Source organism: Zonotrichia leucophrys, chromosome 2 (assembly GCF_028769735.1).
Source record: "Zonotrichia leucophrys gambelii isolate GWCS_2022_RI chromosome 2, RI_Zleu_2.0, whole genome shotgun sequence".
Classification (NCBI taxonomy): Eukaryota; Metazoa; Chordata; class Aves; order Passeriformes; family Passerellidae; genus Zonotrichia; species Zonotrichia leucophrys.
The window spans coordinates 48,708,285-48,729,712 of NC_088171.1; the positions used below are offsets into that span (position 1 = coordinate 48,708,285).

Consider the following 21,428-nt stretch of genomic DNA (forward strand, 5'->3'; position numbering starts at 1 on the left):
AAATCAAAATTGCAGGAATATTTAATGCTCCATATAACTGATGATGATAAGCAGCTTATTAAAAACCCATAGCTGCTTTTTGCTTGAGACAAGAGTTACTGTGTTTCACAAGTCAATGTGAGATTTTTTTTTTGTGGAAACCTTCCTTCCACTTATTGAAAAGCATAATATAGCCTGCAGGTTAAAGCATGAGACACATTAGGTGAGAAGTAGTCTAATTCTGACTCAGTAGCAGACTTGTTAAGTAACTTTGAAGAAAATGTCTGAAGTCTTTCATGCCTTTCATAGCATGTAATATAGAACTAGCAGGCTATCACACAGATGAGACAAATTCAACACTGTTTTTAATTTTTGCATTTGGGTGTCATGGAAAATATTACTGCAGTTTTTATTTGAGAAAAGGTATTACTATATGCTTTTAACATTGGCCGTAATTTTTAAATGGCAGATCACTAAAAGTATTTTTAAACTCAACTGATTATTGGAAAAACAGTTTCTTTACTAAACCTTGAAAAGAACAGTTGAACATTGTTAGAGAAAGTATTGTATTTTCAACAACTATTGCTTTTTATCTTGTGGAATCTTAACACGGGGATAGGACAGAACATTTAATGAGCTTTTGGATTTAAAATCCCCAAGCATATGCCCTTAATTTGGAAGAAAGAGAACATCCTTATTCTGAACACTTTTATTATTCATACTGAGCTCCTGGGAATGCAACATCAAGATTTTGAAATATGAGTTTGTCCTACCCTGCTACTTGTTGCATGGCCAGGTTTTGTAGCAATTCTGCTATATCACTGATAGAAAATGACTTCCTGAAATTAAATGGGGTCAAGGAATAATTGCAGCTTTGCAGGTACCTGTGCTTCTCTGACAGATTTCTGTCAGCAGATGTATGAAATGGCTACAATTAAGAATAGAGCCAACAGTGTATTATAAAGGTGTTCATGATATCTCATAGCAAATTCACCCCACATCCTTCTTCTTTTCACAGGCTTCATTCTCTTTGTTTATAAAAGTGAGTCAGTACTTTTCAATTACAAAACAACTGCAGTACACAGAAGGCAGATGCAGAGTGAATGCTTACATCTCTCTGGAAGACTACTCTGATAAATAGATAGAAGCATTTCAGGAGTACCAGAACATTTTCAGCTTTTCAGGATGCCCAGCTTCAGGGTTGCTACAGATATTTTATCCCTGTATCCTGAGGAAAGTTCCTTCAAGGGCTGTTAGATCTCCTTTTGGATATTATGAGAAACTGAGAAAATTCTGTTGAGAGGCTGAGTAGCCTTCATACCACAGGAGAGAGATACTTATCTCTCTACATATATCCGCAAACACATACTCACATGTGTTATCTTCACTTTCATGACAATTAGTCCTCTTCCTTTCACCTGTAGCCACTTACAGGATAATGCATTTTGCAATAACTGAAAATATTTATCATATATTGAACAGAACAAAGTACATCTCCATCAAAGAACTTGATGAGTGAGATGGTAACAACTGGTCTAATCCTGTGTGTCAGCTGTTTGTGGTTGAGAGCAATGGGTGGCACTTGAGGAAGCAGAGCTGGGTTGCAGTAGCAGTTCCTCAGCAGTGCTTCTCTGCAAAGCCCAGGAGTCAGATGGAGTGAGGAGAGCATCCTGCTCTGCTGCTGGAGAGTGGCTGGGTAAGTGCTGCAAAAGTCCTCAGCAGAGGTACTGGAGGCAGACCAGGAGGAGGGAATTAGTATTAAACTCAAATGAGAAAGCTGCAGATCTGGATGGAACTTAACAGTTCCTGGTGGGAGGTAAGACTACAGCAGAGCTGGGGGGATACATGACAGGAGAGAAGTTAAAAGTACTTTGTGTTCTTAGTCCACTGCAGCAGTTGTGAATGTCATATTTTATTAAATCAGTGGAAGTAAAGTGGTATTTAAAAGTGTATTTTGGGAATATTATTGCAGAAAGGGCTGCTGGTCCCTTTTACAATAGCATCCACACTTTCATAATCCTTTCTGAAATGTATTAAATGAAAAGAAGAAAGTGTTATTGGTTTTGCCAATTAATCTTTGAAGAAAAAATAAGAAGGAAATTTTCATAATGATTACACTGGTTCCTCATTGGCTCTGATACTTTTCATTATGTGTAGATTTTTCAGAATCAGCTCAGATTCTGATCATCTCACGTCACCCTCATAAACGGCTGCCAGATCTGCCTTCACTTTGGCACTTTTAGACACCACCCCTGATGCTCTCAGGCACTCACACAGCTCAGCAATGAAATGAAACCCATCATGGGCTACAGCAGCAAAAGCCCAGCCAGCAGGTCAAGGACTACAGCTGTCAAGTCAAGAATGTGATTATTCCACTCTATTTACTACCTGTTAGGCCACACCTGGGATGTGGTGTCCAGATTCTGTCTTCCTTGTCCAAGACAGACACTGAAAAATTCAGAGTAGCATTATTTCCCCTGCTGGAAATATTCAAAGCTCAGTTTGATGGGACCCTGGATACCTCAGTCTGTAGCCCTGTTTTCAACAGGAGTTTTGACAGTAAAATCTCTTGAGGTGCCTGCCAGCCTGGATGTTTTTAAGATTCAACAGTCACAATCCACACAGACTGGGATATGCCTGTTACTTTCTGCAAAGTCATGCAGAGGTACCAAAACTGGCTCTGGAGGAGCTAATTGAAGTGCTGACGCCCCTAAGCCTGGAAAACAGGATAAATTTGATGAGGGAGTGTCATTCCAACACACATTTATCACCAACTACCTATTTAAAGCTAGCTTAGGTACTTCTATACAGCACTGTGTTCTGAATTGCACACATACCTCAGGCTCACATGGCAACATGCATATCTTCTATATCCAAAGCTGTACAGAAAGACTTCGTGAATTCTACTGTTTTACCCCTAAAAAAATCCATGTGCAGGCTGCTTCTGAATCTGAAACCAAAAAAAAGTCCAGAGGAAAAATACTTCAGAAAAAGTATAATATAGTGCTAGAATGTCTCACCAATTTAATAAACTTCTTGCTAGCTCAGAATTGATCTCTGTTGCACAGCTGAAATTAAGTTCATGTGAGGATAATTTTAGGTGTGGGCATGGAATGAGGTCAGACACCCACTAACATGGATAGGAGAAAAAAAATCTGAAAGTTAAGTGAAGACAGCTTTTGATACAGAATTCATTATCTTATTGTAATCTCACTGAACAAAGTGAAATCTTTTAAGGTAAAATAAGAGGAAAAGAGTTTTAGCCAAAATAAGAGACATAAGGAAAATCTGGAGTGGATACAAAACAGGCATTTTTTTGTCTGCACTTCCTGTGCAAGAGGTATTTAGTAGTAAATGGTGAGTTCTGTCACCATGAGGGCTTTAGAAATCATTGAATCACTTTCATTGATGATGCTGTTTTGATGGTGCAGAGAGAAAAAGGCAGCAGTGGAAACTGCTACTCAGTGAGCTGATGCTTCTCATTTTCATCTCAGTTGCACAATTAAACACATTAACTGCCTGCTTCATTTTCTTAAACTCTTCAAATTCTTACCATTGCCAATATCAACAGGAAAGCTAGTTTGGGGAAAGCTTTCCTTTAAAGATGTACTTAAATAAGTGCTTAATGTGCTAACTTGAGAATCAGAAGCAATGGGGCTGAAGAGGTACGGTGCTGTGGCCAGTCTAACCTGTCCTGTTGAGAAGATAAAGGTCAGGTCACTGCCCTCCTGTGGCTGTTTTGCTTTTGGACCAGAGCTCATATCTGCACAGTTGCCCACCGTGCCAGGCACCCACCAAAACCTCTCTATCACTCCCCTCTGCAACTCAACAGGGGAGAAAAAATATTAAAAAGGTTCATTGATTGAGATAAGGACCAGGAGAGATGACTCACCAAATACAGTCATGAGTAGAACAGACTCAGCTTGGGGATATTAACTGAATTTATTACTAACAAAATCAGCAGGATAATGAGAAGTAAAAGCAGACCTTAAAAACACCCTGCTTCTCAGCTCTACTTCCTCCTCCAGTCCAGTGGCAGAGGGAGATGGGGCATGGTGATACGGTCAGTTCATCACACATTGTTTCTTTCCCTGATCTTCCCTGGGACATGGTAGTCCATTAATTTCTCCAGTGTGAGTCCATCCCATAGGCAACAGTTCTTCACAAACTGCTGCAACATTGGTCATTCTTCCCTGCGTGCAATCCTTCATGGACAGCCTCCTCCAGCGTGGTTTCCACTTGTAGCCACAAGTCCTAGCCAGAAACGTGCCCCAGTGTGGGTTCCTCTCTCCACAGGTCCCTGCCAGGAACCTGTTCCAGCACAGACCTCCCTCTGTTTCACAGCCTCTTTTGGGCATTGAACTGCTCCAGTGTGGGTCTTCTCCAAGGGCTACAAGTGAATCTCTGCACCCCTGTGATCCTCCATGGGCTGCAGGGGCACAGCTGCTTCACCTGGACTTCTCCACAAGCTGCAGAGGAATCTCAGCTCCAGTGCCGGGAGCACCTCCTTCCCCTCCTTCTCCTCTGATCTTGGTGTCTGCAGAGCTGCTCTTCTCACAAGTTCCCACCCCACTCTTTTCTGGCTCCTTCTCTGTATTCTTCTCAGTCCACTTTCTTCTTCATTTCCTTCATTTTCATCTTCTTCTTCATGTTATCACAGAGGCTTTATGGTCATTTCCAACTGGCCCAGTCTTGGCCAGTGGCACATCCATCCTGGAGCTGGCTGGCGTTGGCTATGACAGACTTAGAGAAAGCTTCTGGCTCCTTCTCACAGAAGTCACCCCTGCAGCCTCCCCAGCTACCAAGACCTGGCCATGCAAACCCAATAAATCAGGGTTTTTACACATCCTACATAATTCATTTTGTACCAGCTTAGGTTGCTGCTATTGGGTCTTCTCTCCACCATGCTTCACTGGCCACATGTGGACTAGTTTTATTTTACCTTCTCATCTATCATGTAGGGCTCATGGTATCATAAAGGAATGTCCTGTCAGTCCATCTTCAGCTACTGCTTCATTAGAGCTACAGTAAATAATTACATAAAATATTGAGCTCTTATGCTTTCCAGTGATAAAGAAGCTGCAGAACATTAAATAGCCTGGATGAAACAGAAAGAAGGAAGGTAGAAAGGGAAGCTATTTCATAACTTACTGTTATCAGATCTGGTTTTGTGCAGAGAGGTCTAAAGATCAGCCAAGTACAGGGACCCAGCACAACACCACAGCATGGGGCACTCCAAAATAAGAATATTTGGACTAGCAAAACATCATTAAGACCACAAGCAGCATTGCCCAAGATTTTCTTTGGATTCCTGTGTCAATGAAATGGGGAGAAAATATATTAGGAGGACAGTGGGACAAAGGGCAGGTGTGGGTATTGTTCCACAGCCCAGAATAGCAGCACTTACCATAAGTGTTTCTACACCTATGGCTGGGCTGTCTAGCTGCCTTCTTAAATATTTCAACTGAACTTCAAATAGGCAAAAGTTTAAAAAAAATGCATCAGTAATGAGCTTATTGACAAAACAATTTGCTTCACACTTTGGCATATGCACTGAAGATCTTACTTTAATTTAGTTAAAGTTATCATTGCTCAGAATGGAAACCCCCAGATTTAACAGCAAAATGAACCATTTTAGCCCATACAATTTGATGTATCAGAGCACTTGCATGCGCACAGCACCTCACTCTAACATGCAGAGTGTAGCTGTGCTGATCAAGGAAAGGCTCTTGCAAACCAGGATACTTCGAGAATGCATCATGGAAAAATTCCCTTGCAGTAAATTGCTCCTTTCTGAAATGACAGGAGGAACCTGAATTCCTCTCTAACCCAACTGTAACAGAAACATAATGCATTTATTTGTGTTTATGCTAAGGTAGGAAATCATTATCAATCAGTGTTGGCAGCAAGCTTTGCTTTCTGTACTGCTCCTAGGCAGTAGGAGCTTAAACTGATGCAGGGAGATTTGTTCTTCAGACAACACAGTATATTAAATTTCATAAATATCTGTATGTGTACATTCAATATGAAAGTAATCTTTGGTAAAATTAATTTTTCCATGCACCTGATGATAAAGTTGGCATTACCTCTGCAGTCAGAAATCAGATGAAATAAGCAATCTGGGAATAAAACATTATCAGTAGTTGCAGTACACATTTTGAGGTTGAGTAGCAATAGACTTGTGCTGAAATCCTTTTAAAAAATATATTCTTCCTTACAGCATGCTGCCTAACCCAGCAGGCAATTATTGAGGTTAGTACCATGTTCAAAAATATTTTAGGATGAGCACTGTGTTTTCAAGATGAAGCAAAGGATGTTTTTTCTTCTCAGAGAGGCATATAAGCTTAAAGAATTGGCATGGTGCTGCATATATGATTTCTTTCTCTGCAGTCTAATGTCATCTTTATGGTAGGAGTAATACATCTCCTTGTCAATCAGCTCCTCCTTCCACTTTTTTTTTTCACCCTGGTAAGAACAAGCTCCCATAATGAGTGAATTGCACAAGCTGGATTCCTGATGAAAGGCACATCCCCTGAAAAACTTACTGGCTTGCAACAGATATGAACTAGTAAAATTCTTCAAAAAAAAAGAAAGTAATATTAAAGTTGATGATAGACTGTTAGTAGTGTGCTGTTGTTTAATATAAATAAGACACCTCAAAATGTCAATTTAGACTGGAGACTGAACAGATACCTTTATACCTTTTGTATGCAGTTCTCATTCCTCCTCCTGCACTTGGTGACAAACACTGAGGCCAAAGCAGAGTCCAATAGAAAAGACAAGGTATGGCAAAAGTTGGGCAAATTGCTAGTGTTATTAGTATTAGAACAGTTGGTTTCTAGATCTGGGATCCCTCCCACACTATCAAAGAAGAAATACAGCAGATTTTGATGTGAACTTAAGTCTTGGTTTGTGTTCAGTAATTTTCTGAAAGATCTGGATTCTGGTAAGACATGAACAGAAATCTGAGGAGGTTTTATTGATATGCTATACTTCAACATGGTGCAATTTTGGCATTTCTGTAGGAAGAAAAGGTGGTGAGATAGGCTGAAGGGGAAGCAGATTTTCTCCATGCCACTTTTCCTCAGTACATTTAAGCAAATTTGAGTAATGATAATTTGCAAAGTGGGTATTTTTTCCCTTAAATCCGTTAAAAAACTAGGAGGAGACCACCAAGTCTATTTCCACTTTTCAGAGGAGCTTGAATTTATGGCTCTGCTATGCAAAGGTGTGTGAAACAAGGAATTTCAAGTCACATTTACTCCCTGTACTTTTCCAAAATGTTCTTTCAGATGTGTCACAGGCAGTATTTCTCACTCATAGGACGCCTTGCACTGCCTGGGTGACAGCCACAAATCACAGCTGCTCCAGAACCCAGGGAGAGACATTTCAAGAAACCCATTATCTATAAAATGTTTTTGGCTGAAACTAATAGTGAATGTTTTTTCCCTTTGTAGGTAATTAATATCTTTCTATTCAGGTGGTTGAAATAGTAAAGCATAGTAGAAATACAAGTCAAAAATGGGATTTTGTTGGTAATAGCTATAAATTACTCTAATTACATACTGCCTTTCCATTCTTCATATTAGCAGCTGATCTTTTACTTAATAATAAACTGCAAATAACCTGTCACAATTGCAACTTAATAACTGATCAGTCTGTGTTACCTACTAGCCCCAGGCCCACAGCTGGCACTAGGAGGGACTCAGCAGATCAAAAAGCAGGGTTTTTGTAAGGAGTACAAATCATTATTAATTATGTCCTCCCTGATTCTGTGTAATCCACATCAGTTCAGTGCTGTCAGAACCATCACTCAAGCTTTACCCACATCTAACTAAGAGCCAGGTTACCCACAGTCAATTTAAGATATCCAGGTGAATCTTATTTTTTTGCTTTCTGCCACTTAAATAAGTGAAGGAGAAGAATATTTTTCTAGAAGACCCAACCACCATGCTTGCATAGATCCTGACACCCCGTGTTAGTCCATTTCTGAGCTAGCCCTCCATATCCTTGAGTCCTGGCAAAATAAATGTAGACAAACAAAACACCTGTGTTGCCATGGTAATTCTGTGTACAGCTTTAAGTTCAGAACAGCTGAAAAATCACTAACAGTATCTATTCTGCCTGAGCATGAAGGACACAGTTCTCTTTCTTCAAGGACCTCTCAAAATCCAGAGTAGGGGCACCTTGATGCTAGTCAGGTTCAGGGCAAGCAGTCCTTGCAATCTGGCCTAGCCTCTCATCTATTATTAAACAACTTTGGCCCTTGAAACTGTTGCTGTAATGCAAACTCAAACTGGGTGATGGCTGAATCCACATGATACAACAGTACTATGAAAACACACTATCACACTTCTGGATTTTTATGGTATTGCTAAAACTACCAGCAATTACTCAAAACTTGTAAAATACATGCATTTCTAGTATCAGTGTTTAAAACCGGCGATGCTCTGAAATAATCACATTCTGTCACCAGCTCAGTGCATTACAACTGAAAATCTAAACATAGCAGTCTGGAATCCATTACACATGCTGTTGGTAATTCCTGGGCAAAATTACATCAATTTACCAGGGAAAATTAGTTGCAATGATGTACATTAAGCATTCTATACCTATCTAGATCTTGATGCTAACTACAAATTAGAGACCAACAAAGGCAATGAGAGTGTCTGTCCCAGATCACACTTTGGTATTTCACTATTTGGTTTAATCCTGGATTAAAGGATTGAAGATTTGCCAACTACAAACATGTGGAAAGAATTCAACCTGAAAAGCTCTTTTTTGTTTTGACTGCTTGAGGAAACAACATTGTTACTTATCGACAAAATTATATAACTTGTATGTTATGTAATTATTATATTGCATCAAAAATATATATTAATATAAGATTACTTATGTTTTAACTTATGTTTAACTATGCATAACTTATTTTATGTGTCAAAAATATAGTATAATTACAATAATTGTATAATTTTAAATTTTATAATTTAAAAACCCACATACAGAAGCTACCTGAAGGTTTTAAAGATACCTTAGCTTTCTTTCCACTGGGATGTGTATTCACTCTAAAAAAGACCTACAATGAGCTAAAACAAAATTACTAATTTGAAAAGGCATAACTCTTGATTCAAGGATATCTCAGCTTTAGTTCTGGCTTTGCCATGGAGTTTTTAGCTTTTTATCTGTATGCCCTTCAACAGAGTTTTGGGACCAGCTTCTTTTAATATAATCTAAACAGTTCTTTAGCTGTCAGCCACCGTTAAAATTGCAAAATGCAAAAAGACAATTTCCATCACATAGCAGTCTATTGTGAAGTAGCACAGAGCAGGACTTCCCTTGTGATTTTTTTAACCAAATGTGAAGCAACAGGATGCAGTCAGCTAAAACGTTCTCCTGTGAGGTTACATTTAAAAATTTTATTTCTGTGCTACTGCTTTCAAAATTGGTTCACTCAAATATAACCCTGTGTTCTGACAGAAACATGTTGAAGAAGCAGGAGGGCAAAACTGACCTTGCACAGACTCCTTACAGAGACTCAGTCCTGCAATGACACATCTTTCACCACACATACACCTCACAGCAACCATCATTGCTTGATGAGCCTTTGACACTGGCATGGCCAATCACTTTTTGGATTAAATCTCCTAGTTCACCTCTGCTGGCACTGTGCAGCTGGAGCGATGGCACCATGTCCTGAGATCCAGACACTGAGCTCAAACCTTGGCAGAAAGCAGAGCTGAGAAATGGTGCTGGGCTCTAGAGGGAGCTTTGTTTCATCCCTTACACTTAGGTATCTCTGACCACATCCAAACCCACACTTAGTTACAATCTAGATCATGTTTTGCTCTTGTCCTGCTGCCCTATTTTCTCAAAGCACACCTTCAAATCATCCCCTCCACTATGGGGAACAACCCTTCCAAACATGAGTCTTTGTGAGCTGTAAGGCTCACTTCTGTGTATATAATTTATCATTTTAGCCAGTAATATAAAGCCCTCTTTAGAAATGGGAGGCTTTGAAGACCTCTAATGGCTAAGAAGTAGCTGAAAGGTAAAGGATGCTGTGATGCAACTAAAAATCTTCCCAAGGCTGTGTGCCATGGGCAGCCCTACCCTCACACAGCATAGCCTCAAGTTTAGTGTTTTGTCATAAGCTCAAAAAAGGAAGCAAGGCAATGACTCTTTAAAGTATCAGGCCTTTTGCTTTTTGTTCTTAGAGCTTACATAGAATGAAGATCCAAGTAAACAACACTTGAAGAGCGGAGAGAAACTCTAATCTGTAAGTATACACAGAATGAAAAACAAAAAGCCTTGTTTTGCAAAGTTTTTAAAACAATGCTTGCAGGTTTAGGAGGGAGGAGAAGCATTCAGTGATGCATTTGTTTTATTTTGAACCCATTTTTTGTGCAAATGTTTTCTCATTGTGTTTGGTAATTTCCTAGTAAGGGACAGCATTGCTTCATTCTTTTCCATATTGCTACCCTGTAGCAATACCCTCCTAAAACTGGGAGGCAGTGCATTTCGTTTTCATCCATTTTTTGTGTGTGTGTTTGATATCACTCAGTGTCTGTAAGAACATAAAGGGTTTGTTCTCTCTGTTAAGATGCAGCTAAGGAGATAAATAATCCTTTTTAGGAACACTTCATGGTTTCTTTTTTTTGTGTAAAATAGTGACAATCTCAAATGAAAGAGGACTAACTTAACGTGTTTTTCCATCCCATTTGTTCTTCAATGGACTGAATTGAAACCACAAGATATCAGTATAATGTTGACACAGCCTGCAAGACATGAGCTGTTGAGCTACCAAATGAGTTAGGGGAATCATGAAAAGTTGTTTGAAAAAAGTCGATGTCTAAATGTAAAAATGTACCTGATATTTGATATTATTTTTTGTTAGTGTTTTCTATTAAGCAGGTTTTTATACTTCAAACTTTAGGTGTATGTGGTTATTTTGAAATTAAAGAAATTGTGCAATTATTCTAGTAGCATAGCCTACGTTACCATAACACAGCATGAAATTAGAACAAATTGAAATGCAATTACAATGCCCTCATCAGAAAACATCTTTGAGACTAATTAAGGATTCTGTGAAACAGAATCTTTGATTTTAAAATCTGCAGATTTTAAACAGACTTTTGTTTGAAATTATTTGTATTTTGCATTTCCTCCAACCTAGTCTAGTTCAGTGCAGGAATGTCAGTTCTGACAAACACTCATTTTTCAATTTATTAAACCTGTCGAAAATAGAAATCTTTCATATGAGTTGAACTTTTTTCTCCTCCAAATTCAAATGAAACTTCTCAGTTGGGTGCATGCAGACAGCAAATGCTTCTCCTGCAGAACCCAACTGTCAGAACACATGAAAATCTGTGTGAAGCCTGCCAGTCTCTCAGCAGACGTGTATGGGGGGATAAATTTTGCAAACACTTGTTATACAGAGTAGAGCTCACTGTTTGACAGAGACTGTAAGAATGTCATCATTTCTGACAAATGAGTGGTTTTTTTAATAAGTTGATATAATGTTGATGTAACATAATGGTGACTCATGGACTTGGTTGGGAAAATAGCATGGAATGAAGGGAACAAGCCAGTGACAGGCTGATCTGGATTGCTAAATCAGGCACAAACTAGAATAAGCATTTTACCCCTGCCAAATGCAAAGTTGTTCATCTAAGAACCAAGTACAAGTGTAATGCCAGTTCACCGAGGAGCCACAGGTATGGCTGGGATTAAGGGAGAATAAGCCTCTTCTGTCTCATATCAGGTATCTACAAAGGAAGGCAAAATTTGACAAAAGGTTTCTAAATCTGAAGACAGAGGCAGAAGCACATAAAATGCCTGGAAGCTGAGGTTGTACAAATTCTGTCCAGAAATATGGTTAAACTTTTTTTTTTCTTTTTTACTTTTTTGTTTTTAAATAGTAAGATAGATAACAGTAAGATAAAAGATAAACAAGTTCCTGAAGGTTGGAATGAATATTTCTTACCTGGAGAATTTCTGACAGAGATCAAATTGTTTACAGAAATCATAGACTCACACAATAATTTGGAATGAAACAGGCCTTCAAGATCATCGAGTTCCAACAGACCTGTTTGGGAAGGGACATGTTCCACTAGACCAGGTTGTTCGAATCCCCATCCAACCTGGCCTTGGATACAGACAGGGACTGAGCACTGTGGCTCTTCCTGTCCTGAAGATAGCAGTCCAGGGAAATGTCACAGACTGTGCTGCACACACAGTCACATGAAATGAGTGCCATGGCATTACCCACACTGACAACTGACAAGACTTGAATGCACAAGAATCTTTTTGCTGATCATATTTTTGAAAGAAACTAGCCTCTGGCCTGTTGGCAACCTACCTCCTTTGTCAGACTAAACCTGCTATTCTTGCAACTGTCCCCCAGCCCTCGTCACCAGCAGCTGCTGTGGCATCCAAACGAAGTGGTGCCCACTATTGCCTTGTGGCTGCTCGAGGCTCATGTCCAGCAGAACTTCAGCCACATCATGAGAGGCCTAACACAGAGGAAGACCAAACCTGGCTCCAAGACTTGAGCAATATCACTGAACTGGCAGGTGCTAGAGGGGGTGGGAAGGCACAGAAACAAGAACAGCTGTGTCGTGTGAGGTCCACATTAATTCTTTTTCCATGTGCCTCCTGCTAAATTCTGGCAAAGGGACTTGTAAGTTGCATTTCAGGTCAGTAGGTTATAGCTTTGTATGATAGGAAGCCTCACTTCACCAGAAAGCAGCATTTCCTCTGTGAAACATGCCCTGTGTTATGTTACACTCAGTATTCATCAAGCAACGATATTTCAGTGGGGTGCCTGTGCTACTGGGGAGCTGATAATCTCCTATCACAGCTGCTAGTAGCTTTATTTTTTTGAAGATTAATGAAAATTACATCTCCTGCAGATTCTTACTATGCAGAGATTTAACAACGACTGCAGAATTCTACAGAAACCTGCATTTCAGTGACTCAGTTGCCTATTTGCAGACAGAAATAGGTCTCTTGCTGCCCGCTGCACTGAAATGTCTGAGTAAAATATCAGGTATCTGACTTCTGCCTATCTGTTCTTACTGCCTTCAGTTCAAGTTTCACTGCTGGCCTCTGAAGGGTGTCAACAAGAGGTTCTTCCTCTCCAAGTGCAGCCTTGCTGCGGGGTCTGCTCATACCAAGCCACATTTCCAGTGTGTTGCCTTTCCCTCTGTGACACTTTTAAAAAAGTTTAAAGCTGGAAATATGCGTTTTAAATCAAAACAGTGTCATAATGCCTTTTTTTAGAGACATTGTTTCAAACTGAAGTTTAACAACTTGGAGAAACCGATGAAGAGCTCTTGCTAATCCTTTCTGACTTGCATGGTTGTGAGGATGAAATGAAGTGACTCAGAAACGAGGACAGAACTGAAAGGAACTTGCACCATTTCTGATGCAAGAGCTGCAGTGTGCCAATCTGCAGTGACTTTGATAAAACAAACAACCCATTGTAATTCCCTTAATGCACTGGAATTAGTTGTCCACATAACTCTGAAATGCAAGAGCAACCACGAAAGGTCAGTAATGCCAGCAATCAATGCATCAGTTTGAGATATGGCACTTATACTGATTATAATAAGATATCTGGAGTCTTAGGTGCATTGGGAGAGCTAGAGAATAACTTTTCAATGTATGAAGAGACCTTGATTACGGTGAGGGTAAGTGCTTAGAAATATTGCTAAGAAACAACACAAAACACCTGAGGTGCATAACAGATATTCATTCTCCCCTATGAACAAAAGCAGTTTATAAAACTGTTATAGACATGTCCTCCTTTCCTTAAAATGAGTGGACTGCTAAAAAACTTTTTCCCCTCCTGACTTTTGGCAGTTTGTGCTGCCTGAAAAAATGAAAATAAAGCTGAAACATCATTCATACAAAGAGATTGAGGAACTACTTTCTGAAGTGAAAAGCATTTGAGTATTAAATAAAAAATCACAAAAACTCAGGAGAGAATTTCTTGTACTGTGGGATTCACTGGTAAAATGGATGACTTAGCAGAGTCAGTTTTAAATCACAGCTCAGGCAGCAGTAGCAGTACAACTGCGTTAGTATGGGGCCCAACACTGTTCAGTTTTCCCTGCTTCTTTTCTGTAACTGTAATGTAAACATCCCCTGGGCATTTTTACAGATGCAAATATGCTTCAGGATAACACCCTACCTGAACTCTTCCCCTCCTATTTGATCTTGTAGTACTTAAAATCCTAACTGGGACTGCATTTAGATTTATAAGAATTTATTTCCACTCTCTCTTTTAGACAGTAATATATTGAAATTGTATAGCACACTTTTTAAACTTGCTATTTACTTGCATCTAGCTTCTGCTTTGGTCAGACAGGATGATTTACCCTCACCCAGGATGTCCTTTCCTAATGTTTTCCAGCAGCCCATTTTGTAACACCCAGTTGCTACACGTAAGATTTGAAATGGCCTGAGAATAAGGACAGTACTGCCCACGTTTCTTGACCTGGCAGGATCTAAGCAGGATTTCCATGGAGTCTGGGTATCCATGGTGTTTAATCCCCTGCTCAGAGAAACTGTCCATAGAGAAGTTGACTGTAATGTGTTCAAAACTCAGCTCTCAGTAACAAACAGAATTTGTATCTCAGATAGAACAACATATGGTTGTTATCTGGCCCTAGGAAGGACAGATTTGTGTTGCAAGTAAACAAACTGATGAATGAGTAGCAGAATTAAAACAATATCTCTGATCTTTACTGTAAAAGCATGCAGATGCTCAGAAGAGAGGAGAAAAAACAACACAACACAAAATCATCACAATGATGTAGTTTCTCTAAGGATAATTTCTTCCCATATATTATTGATTCATGCTTGTTTTTAGGAGTATGGCTGGAAATGTCATAAGGACTACAGCAGTTCTCTGCCCAACCTTCTCATGTATTTTTCCTTAGGCTGGAGGATATTTAGATAAAAGTACATGTTATAGCTACTGATGCCATCTGTGAGATTTCTGGATTATTCCTTGAGCAAGAGACAGGTGGGAAGTCATTCTGGCTTTTTAGGCAGGCCATCTCATTCCTACCTTGTCTTAGTCATCCTGTATTCTTCCGTTTCCAGAATATGTTCCAGGAAGATTTCAGGAACATGACTGAAGGGACCAGAAACAGCAGCGACTCCTCCTCTGCCTTCGTTCACACCAGCACCATGAGTGCCATCCTGGTCACTGTCTACTCAGTTGCCTTGGCTGGAGGTGGAATTGGGTCCATCACAATGTCCTTTGTGCTGCTCAAGATGAACACTCTGTCTGTGACCACGACTGCCATCATTAACCTGGTGGTTGTGCACAGCCTCCTCCTCTTCACAGTGCCCTTCCGCCTGCACTACTATGTCAAAAAGAAGTGGGTATTTGACATGCCATTTTGCAAGATGGTGAGTGCCATGGTGCACATCCACATGTACCTGACCTTCATATTCTATGTGATCACACTGGTGATCCGGTGGCTCGTCTTCTTTCAGTGGAAGGACAAGGTGGAGTTTTACAGGAAGCTGCACGCCATTGGGGCGAGCGCTGCCGTGTGGCTCTTCGTCATGGTCTTTGGGGTGCCGCTCTTCTACTTTGAGTACGGAAGCTCAGGCACGTACGAAAATACAACATGCTTCCAGTTCCAAAAAGAGCTAAAGCACAAAAGTGTGAAAGCCCTGAACTACACCCTAATTGTAGCTGTTGCCCTCATTTCTTGTGTCCTCTTGAGCTTGCAGATTTTTATCCTGGTAAAAGTGGCAAGAAAATTTTCCACCTCCCTCTGTTCACACCAAGAATTCTGGGCCCAGGTGAAAAACTTGATTTTCATCTGGATCATTATAATTTGGTTCCTTCCCTATCACCTGTTCAGGGCCTACTACATAGAGTATGTGAGTGATTTTAACCAGTTAGAAAGCTACAATGAGGTTTTTTTGAGCCTGACTGCCCTGAGCTGTCTGGACCTGCTGTCGTTCGTGCTGAGTGGAAGCAGCTTCTTCAAGCAAAATGTGGGGATGCTCCACAGGAAGTTGTTTTGCTGCTAGCATCAGCCTCCTGCAGCATGTGCAGGACCTGGGATAGGACAGTGATGGAAAGACATGGCAAACTCGCTCCTCAGCAAGTTGAGGGTATGCTCTGGAAACGGTACAGCACACCCGCACAGGGCTTTGCATGTCAGCTTCCTGAAGTAATGGAACAAACTGCCCCCAGGGTCTCAGCTAGTAAACAGGAAGGTGACCTCAGCAATTTCCTCATGGGGCTACCCAGTGAGTTGTGGATGGACCTGGAGAAGAGGAAAGAAAGGCCATGGACTCTTCTTTCTTACTGCTTTTACTTCAAGATTTGCGAAGTCAAAGGCACTAGGAAGAGACTTGAGAATTGCAATGTAGAAACACAAATAAGGAAGCTGGTTTATATAGACTAAGGTACAGATTTTTGAAACTTAAAGATCTATATCATTTTCCCATACATTTCATATTTATTTCCCACAAGCTCTCATAAAATATCAGGGAAGATATTGGTCTTCCTGAGTAGGTCTGTTTCTTTACTGTTAAGAGTAACTTTCTAAGTGAATTGAACTACTAAACCAGCTATTTAAAACTAAATAAGTGATAGATAGTTATTTCTTAAAATATTTTCTCAGAATCACTTTTTGAGATGGTATCACTGCAGCAGAAAAGAATTTTATATTTCTCACATTATGAAAATATGTCTAAAAAATTATACACTATTACTGAAATGGACATTGCAAGTTCAAACAAAAGCCTGTATTATTATTCACAATTTTTTTCAATTAAGAGTAATATTTTACAGTCAGGACAAATTTTTTTAGATCATTCAGAAAGAATGATTCAAAAAAGACCTTGGATACCCAAGACATTTGTCTTCTCTTCAAAAGACAAATATCTTAGGTATCCAAGGTAGCAATGTTTTTTTGTAAATCTTATGTTGATTTTGTGCCTTTATGGAGTTTATAAGTAGTTACTCACAGTGTGTTTAGCTTGAAAGCAATTCTATAAATTTTGTATCCTGTACTGATGGAAGGAATGAAAATGTTGCTGCTTGGATTGGAGGGATGGAAAAAGCTAATAGACCTAGTGTAGCTAAAAAGCATATTACACCTCAGCGAGGCATTGCCACTTGCTGTCTCTGAGGACAGAAACAAATTCCACTAAAAAAGATTAAAAACTCGGTAAAATATTTCCATCAAAGACATTGAGACTTTCATAGCTCAGCTGCTTCATACCTATCCCTAAAAAAGAATATAAATCTCAACTCCTCTAATGCAAGACATCAATGGCTATTACATCTTTATTCTTCTTGCCATCTGCATAAGGTTACATTTTTCATCTAGAGTTAGTGGGATAATAATTTAATCATTTCAGTAATTAGAAGTTATCAGCTGATCAATTTCCATGAGAGTCTCTCCTCATGATGCTGTTGAAATCCACCTTTTCACCCTTGTGGATCTTTCCATTCCTTTTTGCTTCACCTTCAACATCTCTTGTACATCAGACAGCAATAAAATAACAATTGGTTGATCTTGTTGTACTTGTGCAATCTCATTGCTGTGCTCATTGCTTTTGGTCTCACCAAGATGACTGCTTTGTGGGATCCCATCTCTTCTATAGTCTTTCTACTTGTCTTCCTTCCTTCTTGCTTCAAGGTCCTTTATATCTATCAGGATATTTGATCATAAAAAGGTATTTTCAGGTCAGAGTATGAGTCATGCTGCACAGCACCAAAAGGTGGAAATCACTGAAGTTCATAACTCAAGTGAGGTGTTGGGCAGCTCTCATGGCTCACCCTTGGCAAACAACCTGGACCACATTTGTTAAGAAAGAAATGTGAGAGCTTGCAGTTTGTGTGTACCTGAGAAAAATCTGTCCAAGAAGGAGTTTGTTCTCAAAGGATCACAGTAAAAAGGATGACAACTGCCAGCCAGATTCAACAGTAGTTGGGGAACTACTTTCAAAACATGGAGGGTATCAACTTGAATGTGTAGCTCATTACTAGTTAACTGTGTGTCATTAGGAAAGCAATAAACTGCTATTATGCAGATTTGTTTTAAAGCTACACAAACAAATCATATTCTCCTTGAGGTGGGAGAGGATGGAAATTGGCATAACATTTTTCTTTCCTCCCATAGCAACGTGGTTGGTTAAAGAAAATGTCTTGCATGCATTCTGTAGGCACTGCATAGCTTTATAACATATTATAACCTTTCTACTGTAATAAAGTTATTAACAAACAAAATAACTATGTGCTGAAAAAGTAAAGTCCCTCCTACAAAAATGCACGTTATTAGAAGTGTTTTATATCTGCATTTGGAATGAAACATAAAACATGACTTTAAAAACAGTACCTCCCAACTATACAGACCAACAAATCTTGTTCGTCCATGTGTTAAAATCATAAGTAATTTAATTCCTAAAAATGCAAACTTTCACAGTAGCCTGCACCATAGCATCACAAAAATAGTAGTGGCTTTTTTCCCCTGATAAAATTTGTGGCTAATGATGTTAATACTAACTCAGCACGATAACAAGCTAATTAGGGGGTCCAATAATCACATGTTTTAAGTTGCTGATGTTATCCAGCACCAAGTCATGCTTTTTATGGGACTGTCTATGCAAACTTTATGTCTACCACTTGTCTTGCTTTGTGAGAGCCAGTGTCTGGCAGAGAAAGCCTTCCCCTGCTCTGAGAGCATGAAGTCCCTTAACTGTGCCAGGAGTTGACCACTATAGAAGGAGGGGAATTTCCAGTTACCTCCATCTGCTTGGTCAGAGGCACTGCAATCATAAAGGTGACTTTTGTTGGTTTTTTTTTGCTGACTAGATGACAGAGGATAGTACTAGACTGGGAAACAATCATGATCACAAACACACTCTTACAGAAGGACACAGAGGGGATAGGATGTGAAGAGCAGGACTGGGAATGAGGAGAAGAGAGCAGAATATCAGCATATTTCTGCCACACAGCAACAAAGCAAGGTGACTGGGTCTCTGGCCTTCATCTCAGGTTATTTATTTAATCCTTAAAGTTGCTAAACAGTGGCACTCTCACTGAAGGGAGCAAACTTGCCCTCAGCCCTCCTTGTTCCCACTCCTGCATCGTTCTTTCCATAAGGCTGGAATTTGCCTCCTGAGTGTCTTTCAGCTGCATCAGTTCCCTCTCTTGCTCACCAGGGAATCATGGAAAGTCAAGGCAAAGCAAGGACAAATACAGCAAAGACTGCATTTTGCAGCAATCCTGACTTGAGGCTTTTATCAACTGTAATCCTACTTGTCTAATTCCCCTTAGGATAATGATCTTTCCTTTTCAGGCAGTTTTCCACAGTCTATGTCACCTGACCTTTCCATTTCCATGTATTCCCAATAACCAGGGTGCCTCAGACTAAAAGTACTGGTTGAGGAAGAAGGTACCTCCATAGCTGCAGGCCAAGAAAGGGGGTTTGGGGGTTTCAGGCACTTTATGCTTTCTGCAGGGTTAGAGAGAGATGGGCATGAAAAACCCTGAAGGCAGCAGAGGCAGCAGTTTCTGAACAAAAGCCTCAACAGAATTGCAGAATTGGACATTTCTGACCCATAAAGTTACTAATTTCTGCTGTTTTCAGAGAAATAAGACTTGGCGTGCATTTTCCCTGTAAGTAAACCCTATGGCTAGGACTTGATTGAAAACAAGGACTGGTTTCAAAAGTCAAGGGGACATTAATAAATCACCAGCTTGACTTCCCAGACAAAAATTTAAGAAAATTAAATGAAACTTTCTGACACTCACTGGAGTAATTTTCCTCACTTGTGAACAGCTGCTTAATAAACCAAAATTTGTGCTGAATAGAGAAATACCAATAAAGATAAAATACAGTGTCCATTCCCTAGAGGCCAGCTATAAGTAATATATAATCCTCTTTTCTCTGGTGAGGCAGCAGACATGCCAGCTGGCTGCTTTCGCCCTCAACCATTAACATCCCTCTTTCCTAGCAAAGCCTCCAGTTTGGGAGTTCCAGGCTGGTTTTGCTCATCAGCTCTTCCAGCAGTGCCCTCAAGGAATTGTGTGTCTCTCACATGTGGCTGGGGCTCAGAATCACCAAATCAAGGACTGGGTAAGGTAGGAAAGGCCCACAGTGGGTCACCTGATCCATTCTCCCTGCTCAAGCAGAGTCATCCTAGAGGACATAACAGAGGATTGCATCCAGATGGTTCTTGATATCTCCAGTACGACAGACTCCACAACCTCTCTGGGTAATCTGTTCCAGTGCATGGTAACAGCACAGTGAAGTTCCTCTTCATATTCAGATGGAATTTCCTGTGCATCGATTTCTGCCCATTGCCTCATGTCCTAGCTCTTGGCACCACTGAGAAGAGCCTGGCTCTATCCTGTCAGCACCCTCCCTTCAGATAAAAAATTGATGAGGGCCCCTTTCAGACATTACTTCTTGGGCTGAACAAGCCCAGCTCTCTCAGCCTGGCCTCATAAAGGGGAGACTCCAGTGGAACTGTAGAGGTGCTCATCTTCACAGCGCTTTACCAGAAGACCTGCTCCAGAACTCCATGTCTTCCTTGTACCAAAGAACCCAGAAATGGACACAGCACTCCAGGTGTGCCCTAGCCAGGCCTGAGTAGAGGGGCAGGATTACCTTTCCTGACCTTCTGGCAATGCTTTTCCTAATGCACCCCAGGATACCACTGTCCATCTTGGCCACAAGGGTCCTGCAGCCTCATGAACATCCAGGTCCTTTTCTGCAGAGCTGCTTTCCATCAGGCTGACCCTCAGCCTGTGCTGGTGCAAGGGGTGATTTTTCACCAGGTGCAGGACCCTGCGTTTTCCTTTGTTGAACTTTGGACCAGTAGGCTCACATGACTCAGGTCTTTCTAACGGAATTGGTGCCAGTGCCATAGCTGGGAAGGGTAATGCACAGCCAGCTGCGGGCTCAGTTACCAAATCCAGAGGCAACCCTGCTCGTAGCAGGGTCACAGTCAGGAAGGGACACATGCCCAATGCCAACAGTACAGGCAAGAGAAATGTTGGCAGAGAAATTTGATAGCGTCCTCAAATGCTTTGTCCAAACCTGCAGGAAGCAAAACACTGATTTGTGCTCGACAGGGAACACACGCTGTCTTGGTTTGGAAAGACAGGTGTCTGCTAAGGAAGGCAGGAGCCTCCCCTGAAATGGAAAATGTAAACCTCCTCCCACCTCCAAATTGCTATAAATTTTAAATTAAGGAGCTTTCAGGCAAAAGATATGAGAGCAGGAAATCACAGTTCTTCTATAGGGAAGAAAATAAAAAGATATAATAAACAATGCAGTAAAACCAAAACAACACTGATAGAGTCAGAAACACCACCTGACACCCTGTGGGTCAGGGTGCTGGTAGCAGTCCAGTTGGAATTGTGGTTGCAGTCCTCCTGGAGTGTCAGGTGTGGTTCT

The 21,428-nt window shown here is 40.4% G+C and overlaps 1 protein-coding gene across 2 annotated transcripts; it reads left to right on the plus strand.

Moving 5' to 3' along the window:
* Positions 1-1,636: 1,636 nt before the first annotated feature.
* On the plus strand, positions 1,637-16,267 carry LOC135443141 (probable G-protein coupled receptor 141). 2 transcript variants are annotated; one of them, XM_064703374.1, is made up of 3 exons: positions 1,637-1,675; positions 10,194-10,255; positions 15,091-16,267. In XM_064703374.1, exon 3 carries the CDS (start codon positions 15,094-15,096, stop codon positions 16,036-16,038), a length of 945 nt encoding a protein of 314 aa, XP_064559444.1. In that variant the 5' UTR covers positions 1,637-1,675; positions 10,194-10,255; positions 15,091-15,093; the 3' UTR covers positions 16,039-16,267. The 2 variants fall into 2 exon arrangements, with proteins under 2 accessions (XP_064559444.1, XP_064559443.1); XM_064703373.1 differs by lacking the exons at positions 1,637-1,675; positions 10,194-10,255 and adding an exon at positions 13,509-13,529.
* The last annotated feature ends 5,161 nt before the right edge of the window (positions 16,268-21,428 follow it).